The 19,052-nt window shown below is 37.6% G+C and overlaps 2 protein-coding genes and 1 long non-coding RNA gene across 5 annotated transcripts in view; 2 read left to right on the top strand and 1 right to left on the bottom strand.

Moving 5' to 3' along the window:
• The first annotated feature begins 1,150 nt into the window (after positions 1-1,150).
• On the top strand, positions 1,151-7,311 carry LOC149118136 (uncharacterized). 2 transcript variants are annotated; one of them, XM_089289921.1, is made up of 2 exons: positions 1,151-1,279; positions 5,011-7,311. In XM_089289921.1, the coding sequence occupies exon 2, from the start codon at positions 5,051-5,053 to the stop codon at positions 6,410-6,412; it is 1,362 nt and encodes a 453-aa protein (XP_089146047.1). In that variant the 5' UTR covers positions 1,151-1,279; positions 5,011-5,050; the 3' UTR covers positions 6,413-7,311. The 2 variants fall into 2 exon arrangements, with proteins under 2 accessions (XP_089146047.1, XP_089146051.1); XM_089289925.1 differs by having other exon boundaries at positions 1,151-1,311.
• Positions 7,312-8,933: 1,622 nt separating this feature from the next.
• LOC110065404 (uncharacterized) overlaps positions 8,934-19,052 on the top strand; it is an 11,304-nt gene continuing 1,185 nt past the window's right edge. The window contains exons 1-2 of one of the 2 annotated variants that reach the window (XM_089289893.1): positions 8,934-9,125; positions 17,705-19,052. The exon at positions 17,705-19,052 is cut by the window's right edge and continues 1,185 nt beyond it. In XM_089289893.1, coding sequence (XP_089146019.1) covers positions 17,742-19,052 — 1,311 coding nt within the window. In that variant the 5' untranslated portion in view covers positions 8,934-9,125; positions 17,705-17,741. Of the gene's footprint in view, positions 9,158-17,704 lie in introns of both variants that reach the window. The other variant, XM_089289899.1, reaches the window with a different exon arrangement.
• On the bottom strand, positions 13,296-17,246 carry LOC149118135 (uncharacterized). Its single transcript, XR_016207314.1, has 2 exons — positions 14,531-17,246; positions 13,296-13,747 (listed from the first exon to the last, which is right to left on the bottom strand). It is a non-coding gene; the product is annotated as an uncharacterized LOC149118135 (long non-coding RNA).

Here is a 19,052-nt window from a genome sequence, read left to right as displayed (position 1 = left end):
AATGTTTGTGCCAACCCATTGAGTTAAGCTTCCAAAATATGATCTTCACGAAATATAAGTCTTGTCCACATCTACAGCCCAGTTTCACAAGAGCTGAAAATTTTGTCTGTATTCATAATGAATTGTGTTAAACAGTGGTTGTGTTTTAATTTCAGTATCTTCTCCTTCCCTGTATCTGCCGTACAAGTGTGACCCTAGGTAAATAACACAGAATTATTCTAAAAATGAGTCTAGCTTTAACGAAAACCATTTTACAGAACTGCGAACTGTTAGGGAAGGTACATTTTTTCTTGGGGGAGGGAAGGGGAGGGGCTGGGGGATTTTGGTATTTTTTTCCAAAAAAAAAGTGTTGGCCCTCCCTTGCATTATAATAAAAAATCTCCTGCCCCCCACCTTTAGATGACTGACAAAAGTGCAACCCTCCCCTCACTACTTACTACATGGTATGTTCCATGCCGTAGAAACTTCAGAACATTTCGCTTGTGAACGCAAAATGTTTGAATGTAAATATATCAAATGTGTGAGCTGAAACAGTGTGGGATGTCTACGTTTTATGGCTGAAGTTTGAATATGGAAGTATAAACTTTGAGTATTATTAAAGTTTTGAACATAAAATATCGAAGGGAAAATGCACAGGCTTCCTTCTCCGATGGTCAGCATTGCTGTTGGTCATTTTAATAAAAAGGTTTGTTTTATAGAACGTGAAATCTGACTCTCAAAAACAAATATTTCCTACATTTCCGAATTCTGTTAAAGGCAGGCATGCCATGTCATAATATACATGTAGAAATGTAACCTAGAACCTATAATAAAACACCAAATTAAATGAAAGTAGGTGAAAAGAAAAACTTAATCTGTAAGAAAAATGGAAAACAACATCACAAAAATCTTCATTGAAAAAATCTGGAAAAGATCTGTGACACTACCCTTGAATAGCTTACAAAGAGGTATGACCCTCCCCTTTTTGTGCTCACTTTCACTAATGACCCTCCCCTCTGAGGCCCCAGCCCTCTCCCCCAAGAAAAAAAAACGTACCTTCCCTAACTGTAAAAAAAAAAATAAAATAACAACACCTGACATTCACGAACACATCTTTTACCCATTTGTGTCGTAAATCGAGTTTTGTCCAGTCGTCCTTGAATCCAATCCAACTTCCAATGGTTACTTCCAGGCTTTCTTCCGCGAGAAGACTGGGAGCTACTGAAAGATTGCGCGCTACAACGCGCGCCAGTAGTTTGATTGCCTAACCGAATTTCAGGATCGAGTTATCCTTGAGAAGGTAAGAAGACGTTAAGAATCAGTACCTTGCAGGTAGATTTTATTTTGATGCTAGGGATTCTAACCAAGTAACGGGTGAACTGGTTTTGATAAGCTGTTGTAATTCAACTGTCTCCTCCGATATCGCAGTAACCGGTCGTTTTGCCTCCGAGTTGTTTCGCTGATTATAGCTGTACACATGTATGCTTGAATTTAACTGTATTTACATTGTTTGAAAGCGAAATGTGTTGTTTCCTTGGTCGGTTACGGTCAGCATATCCACTGCATCCTTGGAGGAGTCGAAGGAGGCTATATATCTCCTCTGAACTGGTTATCATAATGAGCTCCTTTCCATTGTATTGGGGTCTGCCAAATCTGCGAGCCAGCGAGCCATGTCGCGAGCCATGGCCATACGAGCCATGCGAGTCATTTGCGTGCCATGCGAGTTATGCGAGTCATTCTGCGAGTATTTTTTTTCTTCGATTCGTTTGGGAGGTCGTCGATCATTTCATCAACAAACATCTCGGGCCCGACTTTCGCTATAAACCGCTCGCCCGCCATCTTGAAAGCAGAGATGACCCCGGGGGCGAGTACAAACGGTACAACCTCGCTGCCAGGGTACTCCCTCTTTCCCTGGGAAATTCATTTTAAATTTAGCTACAAAAGTGCCAAAAATTGAAATATTCCCAGAAAAAATCCTAATCTCGCTTCGGTTGCCAGAACTATTGCTGGTGCGTCAAACATGAAGTATGCATTAAGCATCTGTACAGCATGCCAAGTTTTCGTCATAGTAATGGCTGAGCTGGACAAATTTTTGTCTGTGTTTCATATTTTTGTTATTTGGAGAAAATTTTGTCCATTCAAATCGCTCAAGATCCACAAAAACTGAAAACAATGTGACAAAAATTTATTAAGGTTCAAGACTTAAGTAAAAAAATTTCCTGAGAGAAATGCACCGCTCCACCTCTACTTGAATGGGAACTTGAATGGTATCCATTGACACCTGTCATTCATTGATATCCACATGGAAAAATCATTCAAGAAAAAAGAGAACATTACTTCCAACTCCGTGTATTGGTGTCAAGAATGGTGAGTAAATCATGTAATTTTAACAGGTTCACTCCTTACAAGATTGGAATGACATTAACAACCAAATCCTGACATGGCAATAAGTGAAAAACTAAAAAAACGATCGCAGTTTAGTGTAGTTATTTCTACCTTGTTTGATTATCGCTAAAGAGCTCTTCTCTGCACCTGGAAAATTTTTTTACCAATCAATGGGCTCTCAAAAAATCTTTCTATTTGAGATTCAAATGTGCTCAGGTTTGATATTCACAATGTTTACAAACACTTTCCCTTTAAAAATACCCAACTGAAGGCAACGAAAGTTTTCAGTTCATTGTGAAGCATTTAAAAATAAAATTACAAATAAAATTTGTAGCTATTTTTTTTTTTTCAGCTTGGCTTCTGATTGGGTGATTCAAAAAACATTCTTAGTGATGGTTTGTGTAGTGGCAACCAGAATTTAATATTGCGATATTATTCATCTTGTTCCATTACTCTTGTCCTGGCTCTCATGTGAATATAAATGTACCAAATAAAAGTTCTTAACATTTGTACTGTGGCTCTCCTGGCTCACATGATTCACATGGCTCACCCCTTGGCTTGCATGGCTCGCTGGCTTGCAGATTTCTACAACTTGTTTCCGCTTTGTTTTAAGGTGGCTCAAAACAGTTTTCTGTTTTTTTGAGACTTTTAGAACTAGGTGCGATTTTTCAGGCTTGGAACCGTACTGTTTTGAGGGGCTATGCCATTTTTTAAATTAACTCTCCACTGTACCTTACATTGTGTTTAAGACATAAATTAAGTTTGCTCTGTTCTGTTGTGTAGCAACAAACTTGACCCACTTTTCACCATCAATTGGATCTATCTTAAAAACTAAGCCATTGACCTCATATTGTTTTTTATAGAAATCTTTTTATTACACACAGAAGAAGAAAAGGGAAAATTAGAAAGAATTCTGTGGAATAGATTTTGCTTAAATTAAAAACAATGGAAATTTCAAGATTGGAAAAATTCCACTCCACAGATTTTTTACAATTTCGCACATGCATTCTGCTTTTGCTGTCGAATAATTTTTTGCATTAAAAAAGTGTGGTCACTGGAACAGTTTTTGAGATATTAGCATCGTGGATAAGGAATATTTAGGGCACATTGTATGCGCAAATTAAAATCTAGACTTTGCAAGATCGTACTATGCGCACGCGTGAAGGCAGTCCACTGCTCAGTAAAGTCCGCAATTCCATGCCAATAAACATGAATACCCGTGAATGGTGTTATCTTTTTTGCTGTTGTCGTTAGCAGCATAAGTGGTAGAAGAAGAGTACCATAAATACCCACAGAGGAGGCTGGCCTAGTAAAAAGAACGAAGAAAACTTGAAGAGTAGTTTTTGTAACGTTGCGTAATTAGAACGTTGTATATAACGTCATAAAGCTAATTTGTAATAGTGCTAACCGGACGACTCATGAGAAACTACAATATGCCACTGGGTAAGAAACTTTGAACTATTACTTTTTGAGTCTTTCATTGTACTAATACAAATTTATGTGAACAGATTTTGAACGTTAACTCTCCCACTCCGGTGTTACATATTGGTAAATAAATGGAGATGTTTAAAACCATGGTGAAAAAGTATTCGAGTCAGCGCTAGCGCTACAGTTTTTTCCTTCTGTTTTTAAGATTGGTAGCCGGCGCGATCGTAACATCAACATTGCAATTTTCATTTACGTTCCAGCACAGTGGTTTAAAAGAATGTTTTTTCATTTGAAATTGCCTCAAGGATGGATGTTTTTAAAGGTAAAAATAAGCGATATCACAAACAGCTCACTAAACTTGGCAGAATCAAAGTTTTACTGAGTAGGCCTAGCACCACCATGTTTGTTGTGAGTTTTCCAAACTTTAAATCTTGCACGCCATCTTGTAACCCCTCGGGTGGTTGCGTGATGCCTCGCGGTGAAGTGCGTGTGAGAGCCCAGGCTTCTCACGGAAATTTTACTGTTGTGAGCCACCTTAAATGGAATCTTGCCTGTTTGGCTCCAAAATATAGTTTGTGTGTGTCTTTAATGGTCCTTGGGTTTTAAGTCAATATCAATTGAGAGCGGGTGGAAAACTTGGAACGTGCAATTTGATAACCTAACTGGGCAGAAACAAGTTATCATCAAGCTAAAATTTACGTGGCCAGTCATCTTGACCAGCAAGCAAGGGTCATTTATTCCAGTCCTGCTTTCTTGATATGACATATTACCATGGCAACAGTATGACCTTTTGAAAACACCCCTAATTTCAGTTACAAGTGCTGACAACTCTTAAACTAATTTGGTGATGCACATTTTTAAGGAGTTATAGCTTTTTGACACACCTTAGCATTAAAGATTACTTTCTTAACTCTCTGAACCATTATTTTTATTTTTAAATTTTTATTTCAAATCTGGAATTTGGAACAAGGCTGTGGTCTAAGAAACATTATGAGGAACCCAAACGCTCCAAACCATGAAATCCTGGGTGCCCAGCACTTAAGCTTATCCTTATATGAAAAAAAGTAGGTTTTTCCAGTCGCCCAAAGGCAAAAGTTTGTTCCATGTGGCAGCCAAGCGTCTTAAGAGCACAGCCCTGTGGAAGTACATGTACAGGTACTGTTAAGTGTCTTAAAAGCTGCAGATATCTAATGTTGCAACTTTCTCACTTTCCATTAGATGTACAGAAATGATGGAAATTATGATGGAATGAACTGGTATGATGTCAAAAGTAAAGAAACATGAACCAGTACACCCAAGGGAAAAGACTTATGAATGCAAACAGTGTGGAAAGTGTTTCAACCAAGTAAGAAGTTTGAAGAATCATGTAAGAGTCCAGACTGGTGAGAATCCTTACGAGTGCAAACATTGTGGAAAGTCCTTTAACCAAGCTGGAACTATGTGGAGACATCAATTCGTTCACACAGGTGAGAAGCCTTATGAATGCAAACAATGTGGAAAGTGTTTCAAGGATGTAAAAAGCCTGCAGACACATAAATTAGTTCACACAGGTGAAAAGCCTAATGAATCCAAACAGTGTGGAAAGTCCTTTAACCAAGCTAGAACTTTGCGGACACATCAATTAATTCACACAGGTGAGAAGCCTTCTGAATGCAAACAGTGTGGAAAGTCCTTTAACCACGCTGGAAATTTGCAGAGACATCAATTAATTCACACAGGTGAGAAGCCTTATGAATGCAAACAGTGTGGAAAGTCCTTTAACCAAGCTGGAACTTTGTGGAGACATCAATTAATTCACACAGGTGAGAAGCCTTATGAATGCAAACAGTGTGGAAAGTCCTTTAACCAAGCTGGAAATTTGCGGACACATCAATTAATTCACACAGGTGAGAAGCCTTATCACTGCAAACAGTGTGGAAAAGCTTTCAACCGGGTAGAACATTTGAAGAAACATTTAAGAGTCCACACTGGTGAAAAGCCTTATGAATGCAAAAAGTGTGGAAAGTGTTTCAACAAAACAACAAATTTGAAGAATCATGTAAGAGTCCACACTGGTGAAAAGCCTTATGTATGCAAAAAGTGTGGAAAGTGTTTCAAGCAAGCAGCACATTTGAAGAATCATGTAAGAGTTCACACTGGTGAAAAACCTTACGAATGCAAACAGTGTGGAAAGTGTTTCAACCAAGCAGCAACTTTGAAGAATCATGTAAGAGTCCATACAGGTGAAGAGCCTTTTGAATGCAAACATTGTGGAAAGTCCTTTAACCAAGCTGGAACTTTGCGGAGACATCAGTTAGTTCACACAGGTGAGAAGCCTTATCACTGCAAACAGTGTGGAAAAGCTTTCAACCGGGTAGAACATTTGAAGAAACATTTAAGAGTCCACACTGGTGAAAAGCCTTATGAATGCAAACAGTGTGGAAAGTGTTTCAAGGGAGGAGAAAGTTTGAGGAATCATGTAAAAGTGAAGGGTTCTAATTGTGATATTACAAGTAATACATCTACAGCAACATCCAACTTTCAAGAACCTGAGCTATGTCATGTGGAATGCTGGATTTGTCAAGAGGAATTATGTAGTCACACCCAACTTTTGAAACACTATGATAATCATATGAAATAGAACATTTTAGTTCAGTGTTATTTTCTGTAATCACTGTGAAACCCTGTTTAACAGCAATATCCGGTTCCCTAAATCTGATTGTGGTTATGGAATTTAACGGAAAGGACAAGTTGAGCAAATGCTAGTGACCAAGCTGAAGTCAGATTGTCACAAAGCTGTGAGCAATGTTTCCATTCTTTCAAGTTAGAGAAGTCCTAAAAATAGTTGTGTACTGGTTGTGTTCAAAGTTGTTCAGTTCAGTTCTTGGTCCCTCTGTCCTGGAACCATTGCATGACAGAGAGAGGGCCAGAACTGGACAAGTTTTGGTTTGTTTTATTTTTAGTAGACGTTTTGTTGATGCCTCTCCTTTGGTGCATAATCACATCCCATTTATAAACAAATCTGCTCACAGGTATCCCAACAGCCATACAGGATAATGTTACACACTTAAAAAAACCACAAACCCTAGATCTGGCCTTTGTTATGGAATTTCTGTATGGATTAGAAGTGTGGGGCTCCGCCTATCAAGGCAAATATTTAGATCAGATTGGCACTTTTTCGGCGAGCCTATCGTTTTGGCAATACAAATAAGATCATTTTGATATCTGATGTTATAAAGAATAGGGACAGTGACCTTTCAAAAGAATCACAAATGACACTGGCCATGTATTATATGACTTGCTCTCACCCAAACGTTACAGAGCTCTTAGAGAAAGGGACCATGACTTCATACTCCCTAAAGTAAAAACTGAACGATTCAAACAGGCTTTTGTAAATAGATGTCTTTTTAAATTTATTTCTTAAAATTTTTCTTGTAATACATTTGATACGTTTTTTCTAGTTTAGCTTAGTTTGTTATTGATTGTAAAGTCACACGTATGTTGTGACTGATTTCTTAATAAAGACTTCTACTACTTTCATTGTGTCACAAAAACTTCCTTTCAGTAACATCACACGTGCCCAAGAACATTGAAAACACTTTACTAAGGGTTGTCTTGAAAACAAAGACCCCCTAAGACCCCTAGGAACCCCCTAACACCCCAAAACTTGAAATAAAGACCCGCTCATCTTTTACAATTTTTGAGGGGGAGGGTGGTACTCCTCTCCTCAGTACCCAACAGAAAAATTGGGAGGGGAGAGGGGAGGCCATCCTTGTAATTTTTTTTCTCTGTCAACGGCACTGATTGGAATAGCTAAACCCTGAGCATGCAAGCAAGATAATTTACCTCCCTCTGGTGTTGAACTTTTTTCAGCAATTGATGAAACCATGCACAAGGCATTAAAATGAATTTTGCGAAAATGTATAACCTTGCAAGTTTGTGCACAGTCGAATGTGATTCAGTTACCTTATTGTTACTTATTTTCATGAGGACTTAATTTCACAATTTTCTGACAACATTTACAGATTGAATAATGTGCAAAGATCCAATTTGACTCATCTTTTCTCAGTGAGGCACAATCTTACTTTACATTGCGGGGAAGTGACAAAAAGAAGAGAGTACAAACAGAAGACTCGAACTTTTAATTTAAAACTATGCTGATTATTGCACATGTTAAAAATTACAAGAATGGCCTCCCCTCCCCCTCCCTCAGAAAAAGGTGATTTTTCCAGTGGGGGGTTGATTTTTCCAGGGGTACTTGGGAGAGCATTACCCCCCAAAATACATGTAAAACAATGGGGGTCTTTGTTTTCAAGGTTTGAGGTCTCTTAATCATTTTATTGCACCTTTCCATAACATGCAGACTCTAAAATTTAAAGCTCAATCGACAAAATAAAATTTTGTTTTTCACTACCATTCATCAAATGTTCAGCGGCTCCTCCCAGCTTCCGATTACTGCTGAGCGTGAGGTAATTGAATCAAATTGTTGAACACAGTTCAGACAACATAGTCGGAAGCTGGGAGGAGCCACTGAACATTTGATTGATGGTAGCAAAAAATGCATTTGTCAGTTGAGCTTTGAATTTTAGAGTCCGCATGTTATTGAAAGGCGCAGTAATAACAGAGTTTATATAGTAGCGTTTTGTTGTGTTACAAATAAGATACGGTTCTTGACAGTATTAAAAGGGTTCTTAAATAAGGAAATGTCTGATCAATTCTGCTTGCATTAAGTTGTTTAGTAAGGATTAAGCAGTGGCGTTAATGAGTTGGGTTTTAAACCCTTGGTTTTTACTGTTTCTCTTGGTCAGCTTTTCCATAAAAAAGTTCAATATTTTAGTTTTGCAGGAAATGATTTTCAGATCTTAGGAAACTTAAATATACAGGACGTAGCAGTAAAAATCAAAGGAGTTATATTAAGTGTAAGGCCATTGAGACGAGAAATTGAAGGCTTTCATGCAAAAAGGGCATATGTAGCATTTTGGGTCGATTTTTTTTTTTTGCAGGATCGAGCTAATTTTTGGCAGACTGACTTGTTTTGATATGAAAAGCATCGTTGCATAATTGTTTTTGTTGATTTGTTCTTCATTTTCGAGAAATAACAAAAACCATTTTCCAGAACTGCGAACTGTTACTGTAATTATTTTTTTAATTTAGCACCTGAATTCACAAACACATCTTTTACCCATTTGTGTCGTAAATCAAGTTTTGTCCAGTCGTCCTTGAATCCAATCCAACTTCCAATACAACATCCAATCCTAACTTTCCTCTGCGAAAAGACTGAGAGCTACTGAAGGATTGCGCGCCAGGAGTTTCAATCGCCTAACCAAATTCAGGATGGAGTTTTCCTTGAGAAGGTAAGAAGACGTTAAGAATCAGTACCTTTCAGGTAAATTTGATTTTGATGCTAGGGATTCTAACCAAGTAACAGGTGAACTAGTTTTGATAAGCTGTTGTAACGCGCTTTCGAGTACATGTATTCCAGGGAAAACGGTAACCGGTCGGTTTGCCTCCGAGTTGTTTCGCTGAGCTAATTATAGCTGTACACATTTATGCTTGAATTTAACTGTATTTACATTGTTTGAAAGTGAAATGTGCTGTTTTCTTGATTGGTAACGGTCAGCATATCCACTGCATCTTTGGAGGGAATCGAACCGGTCATCATAATGAGTTCCTTTCCATTGTATTGTCGCTTTGTTTAAAAGGAATCTTGCCTGTTTAGCTCCAAAATATAATTCATGGGTGTCTTTGATAGTCCCTGGGTTTTAAAACAATATCAGTTGCGGTTGGAAAACTTGGAACGTGCGATTTCATAACCTGGTGGCCGCCATGTTTGCATATTATATTTAACCGGGCAGAAACGAGCTATCACCAGGCTAAGATTTATTTGGCCGGTCATCTTGACCAGCAAGCAAGGGTCATTTATTCCAGTCCTGCTTTCTTGATGTATTACATGTTACCATCACAACAGTAAGACCTGTTGAAGCGTCGCAGTCAATCAAACAAAACTGAACCAAAAATCAATCGAACTCAATCGAACCATTGTCTGGTTGGACTTCGATTGGTTCGGTAATCAAACGTAATCAAACTGGAACTTTTCGGTGAGTTCGATTAAGTTCGATTACCAAACCCAATCAGACTCAATCAACACGATTGGTCTGATTTTGTTCTGTAGAAAAATCAAACCGCATACAGAAATTGATAAGCATTCAGTCTCAACAGAATTTGAAGGATCTCACTCTTTAACCGAGTTTTAACTAGTAAGAGGAGCAAGTGTGAGAGATATATTAACAGATTTCAATTAACTAAAATTTTTATTGTTTACAGGGCTCAACATTAACGACAGCCAACTAGCCACAGACTAGTAGAAACTTAGTTCTGGCTAGTAGGTTTTCGATTTCCACTGGCCACTTTGGCTAGTCAACAAAATGAAATTGCCTGAACTAGTTTCTGTCTCCTTCAAGGAAGACAAACACAAAATTTACACTTTTCTCAGAAACAAGGTCAGAAATTCATTGTGGACATATCATAGTACCGGGCATGTGCTGTTTAGCACATATACAAATTTAATTTTGTCTACTTTTCACAGGCTGGTATGTCAACGGGGAACTGAACATGTTACTTTTGTTGAAAGAAATATTTGATAAACAAGACAGCATTTTCTGAAAGCACACATTAATGCTCTTTTTGGTTACAAAATTTTTTTCATGCGCAAAATAGTACGCAACTGCAAAGGGAACATTTCATTTAGCATAACAATACATGGGTGATTTGTTGTTGTATGCATACTTACAAACTTACCACTACAGAAATAATTAGATGAGAAAGATTATATTATTCTACGTAAATGAATGCATTGTTTTAACAAGAAAAATGCTATTTCTCCACAACTTCTATGTTATGCGACCATTATTTCAGCTTTCCACCATGGCACAAGAAAGCCAACAAAGTGCTTCAAAGGTGGCGTGTCATTGCCTGTTATAGGATCACTCCGTGCTTAAATCTGTCCTTGTATGCATCAACTTCATGCATGATGACACATCGATGGCGACAAGGGATCGAGACAAAAAAGCACGTAGGGATCTGAACTATGTTTGGACATAAAACGATACACGTCAACCTCCCCTTTACCAGATCACAAAAATCGAAAGATGTGTAAATTGTTGCAGCAGAAATCTAACTTATAAATTCTGTACTGGTACGCATTAAATATCTCTAGAATGTTGACAGACTGTGTCAAGGACACATCCATCGCAATGTGTGAAAATGCTCAAGCTTTGGCTTAAATTCATGTTTGGATGAAAAGGAATAGATATAAAAAAGTCTTAGCTTGGACTTTAGCATCATTCACTCGTTATATCACTACTGTGACTTTTAGTTAGCCCTCGAAATTGTAACTCCCACCCTTCCCTCCCTTTGGAGGTTTATTGTTGTTGTTCATTAATATAAATAATAAACTGAGGTTCACCTCTCATGACACCCTATCGGTTAAGTCTTGCAGCGACTTCCCCAAGCTTCGTTTTCGCTAATTTAGTGGCGCTATTTAACACTCTTTTATGCCTCTTCTTGTCCAATCCAGCACGTGCTGGCGGAGTCGGCTCGTAGTGCTGGGGAGATAAGTAAGGCTTGAGAACTGTCTACACTCTAGCATGATGCTGACCGGAGGTCAGTTCGTAGTGCCATTTAGAGTTACGCTTCTAGGACACGCAAGCTTTTGGCCTTGCCGATCCAGTGCAGAATTAACCGCTGGGGAGATAAGTTTGGCATTTGGGCATGTAATGGAAGTTCGTCTGTCACGCTGATTGCGGAGCGGTGTTCCCCCCTTTACGCCATAGAACGCGTGTTTATTTCTTGTGTTTGTCAGGGTATTTAAAGCATTACTCCTTAGGAGCTGCAACGTTAATATGAAATTAGCGGGTTCTATGGTTTTCGTTTGTTTCTATTATTCTACAGGCTTTAGTAAAGACTATTTCCCTTCATTTAACAATTCAACCAAGTGAGACTGCTAAGAAATGACATACTAAGTTTAAGATCAAGATGTCACAATTAATCTTCCAGATTTACAAACTTTCACATACTGCATTAGGAACAAAAGCAAGAGTTGTGAAAGTCAAGCACGATCTCCTTCACAGGTAAATCAGAGCAAAACATAACCACTAATCTTTCTCATTGGAATCCATGCGAAAAAGGATGAAGGCTCAACGTCCTTGCGTTGTTCGTGGTGCAATGCACTCCAGATAGTAAAAAGTGGTGCAGTGCGCTCTGGTTAAATGCAATGCATTCTGGTAAAAAGTGATGAATTCAAGAATTTGTCCCCCCTTCTATATATTCTTCTTAAATCCTGATTATGTTGCTGCTCCCTCGCTACACTCGCTCCGCAGCAAAAATGACCACTGCAACTGGATCTTGACGCATGCAACAGTGTACAGTGTGTACAAAATAGTTGTTACTAGTGCTAAAAGTATTCTCATTACTTCAAAGTAGATTTCTTTTAAAACTGCAAGTTGTGTTTACAGAAGCTGCTGCAAAACGCAAGCGATGCAAGCTAGACTTTCGATATTACAACAGTTCATTAAATGTAAAAGGAATAATACTAACGCAAATAGCAAACGAAGTATGTATTGTTTGTGCACATTACTGCATAGGTGTTCAGCTCTACTGCTGGTTTTGGGATATGTGGAATTTGAGCGAAGTAAGTAGAGTATTTTAGTATTTTTATGAATTGGATGATGTTGATGTTTGATCTTGAATCATCTTTGGGGTTAATGATCAGTCACAAACCTTAGACCATATATGGGAAATTTTACCAGATCTTTGTGCATAACAGGCAGTACTTCATGCTAGCAGGAATGAGACTTACACTTCAACTTTTTCTGTCAGTGGCCAAAGCACAGGCACCAGTTCTCATTGTAAATGACCAAGCTGGCTGCGGTCATCGTCAATTACCCTCAAAGCTGGACCCCTTTCTCCTCTTTTCTTCGTGACAATAAATCTATCCCCGACATGGACAGCGAAAGAGCACTTGTGGCAGCCTTTTTCCACAGCTTCCAGATTGGTTTGTTTCACCTCTTCTGCCCTGTCCGACATCTTGTCTGTTGTGCTTGTGTTTGAAATAGCCCTTGTGAGATAACTTTAAGAATTCCTAGGAATTCCTTGGAATTTCCTAAGAATTCCTAGGAAAAAATTCCTAGGAATTCCTAGGAATCTAAGGTGTGAATTTTCACGGTAATTCGGACTCGGAATTCCTAGGAATTCCTAGGAATTCCAAGTCAGCTCCATGTAAACTTGGAATTCCTAGGAATTCCTAGGAATTCCAACTGAAATATACTCACCTTGAAAATTCCTTAAAATTCTCAAAAATTCCTAGGAATTTCTGAGAATAACTTGGAATTTGTAGGATTTTTTGAGAATAGGTTGGAATTTTTTGGAAAATCTGAGAAAAACTGGGAATTTTGTATCATTTGTAGGCCAGACAAAATTTTGATGATTAATGTCCAGCATTAAAATAGCAAATAAAGTCACTGATATCACATCAAACAGGTTTTAAATCAATAGTTTATTACATTGGCTTTCATGAATTTAAACATAAGAATAATTATCCTGTTTCTTTTTCATTACATCAAGAGTCAAAAGTAAAACTGAAAAGAGATATGAAGGTCAAACTTTTACATGTTTGATAAAAAGAGAACTTTTTCAGATAATTTACTTACTTTTTTGGTTTACAAATCCAACAATTTTCCATACACAAGATTTTAGCTTAAATTATTGTTATTATGTGGAACAAATCTGGATTTTCATGAATGTAAGGAATCAATGATAAGAACAAAACTGAAACAATCCTTAAAATTAAAAAAAGGCTGAGTTTGGGCAAACTTAGCTGCTGTTCAGTTATTTCTGTTGATTCCACAGCTTCTTTTGTTACCCTCTAGTTAGGGTGTCAACAGCTAGCCTCTCCATGTTCATCTTTGTTGTATGACACCTAAAACAAAATTTAAAAAATACATTACATTGCGATATATATGAGGTACTGTAAGACTGAGATCCAAATATTTATGTGCTCACAGTTTAATACATGCAGCTAATTAAGATCTGACTGTAAGCTGGTTGAAATGTTAAAAGAGAAGACTTGATAATTGTGAAGGTGCTTGTATATTATTGATAAATATGTTACATAAATCTTGTGCCTTCAGTAGATTAAATCAGGGTTTTCCTTCTTCTATAAGTGTATCAACAACTCTCGAATTGGAGGATACACTGTATATATATCGCGGTTTTTAGCCAAATTTAGACATTAGAAATATTAAAAAAGACACTTAAAACATTAAAGGAACATTTCCACTGTAAATAACAGAGTAAACACAAAAGAATATACAGATGGACAAAAATTGAAGATCAACACGGATTGCCATACAGTCAGGCTGAAACACACAGGAGACATCACACTCATGCACACTGTGGCTGCCTCGTTGGAGTTTTTGTCAAGAACTTATAATGACTGGGATCAGAGAGAACTGCTATATTTATTTCGTTTGAACAAGTGAGGCGAGAGAAACTACTTGTTCCTCGCAAATCAAATTGTTCAGGCACGCACTCTGGGCAACCTAAATTGTTTCAACTTTGCTTTAGCCAGTATTCATTTCATGCCATGACTGAGTGACCCACTCGTGTATGATCCGTGATGATAAAGTTCATTCAAAAGCTTTTGTCTAAATACAAGAATTTACGTTGTATAATATAAGGTTACTTGAATTCGATTACTCACCAAATAATTCTCTATACGGCTAATCTGCCCTTTGAATTTTTCCCCGTTGAAACATCCACAGGAAGACTTTCTTTTAGCTCCAAATCTTCGCCAAGAATAACTTGTTTCTCGTTAATGACACTCACGCTGTTTTCTTCTGATCACAGGACCGCAGCAAAAACCATTTTGATATAATTTTGGAAGTGAAATCTACTAAAACGCACGAGCGATCAACCGTTAACGCTGAATTCAAAGACGGGCGCCAAAGAGAATGAATAACGCGATCTTTGTCACGTTCAATCACCAGGATAGTCACGTGAAAATTCGCGTGCTGTGATTGGTTCAGTTGATCAGTTGAGGAGAGAATGGAAACTAGAGAAGAAAGAGAGAGAGACTGGCAACGAGGTTGCCGGACCAGTCGCTTTCGATTGCAAGTCTGTTTCCCTTTCCACGCTGTTTTGGTGGTCTTCTGAAAGATGGGTCTTGCTTCAAAAGGAAATAACTACACAAACTTTTTACGAAGAAATCAAGGAGGAAAATGGAACGTACTTTAACTGGTTGATCTGTTCTCGATGGTTGTCAAGATAACAAAGGATCGTGAGGCACTTAAATCAAGTTCACTGCAAAGGTAAGGAATCCAATTTTATAGGGATTTTCTGTTATGATGAGCTATAATTGTAAATAAATCCAACTAAGCAATGCATTGTGTGCTCTTTAAAAACCTCAAAGGCCGAAATTCACCTGAAAGGTTTCAGATCGACCTGAGGAACCGAGATAAATTCTGCGAAATAAGCTTAAGCTTGTTGTATTAGTCCACCAAATCTATTTTGAGAGCCCACGTGTTTCAACACCCAGTCAGCACAATGCAGCAAGTATAAATTTGCAATGCTTGTCGTTTTTCCTTTGAATTATTTAGAAGGATTAACATGATATGAGATCTATAGTCTTTTCAATACATCAAGATGTAGGTTTTTTTATTTTCATTGTCATTTATTTATGTCAGTTATTTATTTGTTTCCCACTGACTCATAATCTTTTTGATTCTTTTGATTTTGTTGTGTCATGAATTAAAGTGACCGCGAGGACAAGGAAATACAAGAAACATATTGATGATCCCTCTATACCCATACCAAAATCTACAAGATTCGACCGCATAAATTGCTTAAAGCAGTCTTCACAGGCCAGTTGACGTCATCTCCCTCTCTTGCATCCCTTTTTCCTGGAGATCATTTCCAGCACCATGAACAGAAGACCTCAGAGTTTTGGGCTCACCTGTCAGTGACATGGCTGTTGGCAAAAATGTTGTGGACGACTTTGATGGATTATGGAGTGAACCTCTATGCAAGAATTGAAGCTTCACAGAAGCATTTGATGAAACCGAGTTGCCTATACCTGAAAAGACTACAGAAATACCAATTGATGTAATACACAACAACTCAGATTTTTCCACAGACAGTGATTCAGGTAATGATGTTGAAGTTTCAGTTCCGACTCCTCTGAAGAAATTGAGAACTCTGACACTGATGGCCATTCACTGGACTCCCCTGATGAAAGTGAAACTAATGGTTCCCAAGAAAAAACATTAATTTTTCTGCCAAAGAATATGCCTGTATGGCTATTCTGGCCTTAATTTCAAGACATTGTATGACAATGAGAGACTGCTAAAAATATCCTTGTTTTAATGAAACTACCGGTAATTTGTCCAGAGAATGTCACAGTACAATTTTACAAATGTACAGTAAGTGCGTGGAAACTGTGAGCTTTTCATTTATGACATCTGTGAGAGATGTCTTCTTCTTTTCCTAAAGTCATAAAGGATCAAGTTGTTCAACAGTGGGCTGTGATGGGTATGTTTGTGAATCTACAATTATATTAAATATATACATGCATATATATACTTTTGGTTTTATTGAAATTGTAAATAATGTATATTCATTTATGCTGACAGAATTTTTGCTTAATTTATTTATCAAATCTAAGAGCATCCATTTTTCTATCAGTTAAACTCTGGGTGTTTGATTTAAGGGTCCATACGGGCACATATACACTAACAAATCACGTTGGATCTAAAAAGCAATGTTATCAGTGCTATAGTTTTATGTTGAGTTGTCAGACTTAAACTGGAATTAATGTACATTTGTTTGGAAATAATTATCTTGGAGCTTGACAACAATAAAAAGGTATGGAACTCCAGAGAAATGATCGTGTTGATTTTTACTAATTCACAGAAACTGATTCATGCACTGAGTTCATCTTTAATTTTGACATTTTGGGAAATTTATAGAAATTTCCAACAATATTTAAATTTTTTTTTAGCTATTCCCAAAAATTCCTAGATATTCCAAACACATTTTTTAAAACAGTCTGGGAAATAATAGGAGTTCCTAGGAATTCCCAATAATTCCCAGTCATACTTTTCACTATTCCCAAATATTCCCAGAAATTCCAAGGTCTTGGACTAAGCATAATTTGCATGGCTTGGAATAACTTGGAATTCCTAGGAATTCCCAATAATTCCCAGTCATACTTCCACTATTTCCAAATATTCCCAGAAATTCCAAGGTCTTGGATAAAGCATAATTTGCATGTCTTGGAATAACTTGGAATTCCTAGGAATTCCTAGGAATTCCTAGGAATTCCCAGACTACTGGGAATTTATTTCACAGGGGTAGAAGCCAATAAATAACTGATTTGACCGCAACACTTTGTTTCAAACCAGATGAAACTGGTTTTATGTTCGATTGTTGAAGTGTTCAATTATGTTCAATTGAGTTCGATTATGTTTGATTGTTGAAGTGTTTGATTACCAAGCATTCGATTGCTTTCAATTAGTAAAATTTTTGGGTGAGTTTGATCAAGTTCGATTGCCAAACCCAATCGAACTTAATCAAGCGACTGAGTTTGATTACTGAACGGTCAATTGACTACATTGGGTGAAAACACCCCTAATTTCAGTTACAGGTGCTGACAACTCTTAAACTAGTTTGGTGATGTGCATTTTTAAGATGTTTTAGCTCTTTTTCAACAAGTCTTACTGTTGCAGTGGTACACCTCAACATTAGAGATTACTTTCTTAAGTCTTTTGACTATTATAATTTTTACTTTTAAATCTTTATCTCAAATCTGGAATTTGGATTGGAAGTACATGTAAGTGCCTTCAAAGCTCAAGATATATATCTCATTTTCCATATTTAGATGTACAGAAATGGAGGATTGAATGGAATGAACTAGTATGATGTCAAAACTAAGGAAACAAAAACCAGTACACCCAAGGGAGAAGCCTTACGAATGCAGACAGTGTGGAAAGTTTTTCAACCAAGCAGTACATTTGAAGAATCATGTAAGAGTCCATACGGGTGGAAAGCCTAATGAATGCAAACAATGTGGAAAGTGTTTCAACCAAGTAGGAAGTTTGAAGAATCATGTAAGAGTCCACACTGGTGAGAAGTATTATGAATGCAAACATTGTGGAAAGTCTTTTAACCGAGCTGGAAATTTGCGGACACATCAATTAATTCACAAGGGTGAGAAGCCTTATAAGTGCAAACATTGTGGAAAGTCTTTTAACCGAGCTGGAAATTTGCAGACACATCAATTAATTCACACGGGTGAGAAGCCTTATAAGTGCAAACATTGTGGAAAGTCCTTTAACCAAGCTGGAAATTTGCGGAGACATCAATTAGTTCACACAGGTGGGAAGCCTTATAAGTGCAAACATGGTGGAAAGTCCTTTAACCAAGCTGGAAATTTGCGGACACATCAATTAATTCACACAGGTGGGAAGCCTTATAAGTGCAAACATTGTGGAAAGTCCTTTAACCAAGCTGGAAATTTGCGGAGACATCAATTAGTTCACGCAGGTGAGAAGCCTTATCACTGGAAACGGTGTGGAAAAGCTTTAAACCGGGTAGAACATTTGAAGAAACATTTAAGAGTCCACACTGGTGAAAAGCCTTATGAGTGCAAACAGTGTGGAAAAGCTTTCCACCAAGTGGGAAATTTGAAGAAACATGTAAGAGTCCACACTGGTGAGAAGCCTTATGTATGCAAACAGTGTGGAAAGTGGTTCAAGCAAGCAGCACATTTGAAGAATCATTTAACAGTCCATACTGGTGAAAAGCCTTATAAATGCAAACAGTGTGGAAAGTGTTTCAAGGATGTAAAAAGTTTGCAGGCACATAAATTAGTTCACACAAGTGAGAAGCCTTATGAATGCAAACAGTGTGGCAAGTCCTTTAAGCAAGCTGGAACTTTGCAAAGACATCAATTAGTTCACACAGGTGTGAAGCCATATGAATGCAAACAGTGTGGAAAGTGGTTGAAGCTAGCAGAACATTCAAAGAATCACTTAAGACTCCACACTAGAGGGAAGCCTTATGATTACAAACAGTGTGGAAAATGTTTCAAGCAAGCTGAAAGTTTAAGGAATCATGTAAAAGTGCACTCAAGTGAGAAGCTTTGTGATTGCAAACAGTTTGTGAAGTGTTTTTGCCAGGAGGGACATTTAGTGACACTTGAGAAAGGCTCCACAGATGAGATGCTG

The sequence above is a fragment of the Orbicella faveolata genome, unplaced genomic scaffold, assembly GCF_042242905.1.
Source record: "Orbicella faveolata isolate gen_17 unplaced genomic scaffold, um_ofav_v1 contig_1, whole genome shotgun sequence".
NCBI lineage: Eukaryota > Metazoa > Cnidaria > Anthozoa > Scleractinia > Merulinidae > Orbicella > Orbicella faveolata.
This window is presented reverse-complemented; position numbering and strand designations above follow the sequence as displayed.

Bases quoted from the DNA above. Each gene is read 5' to 3' on its own strand.
- LOC149118136 (XM_089289921.1), top strand. From the start codon at position 5,051: ATGATGTCAAAAGTAAAGAAACATGAACCAGTACACCCAAGGGAAAAG.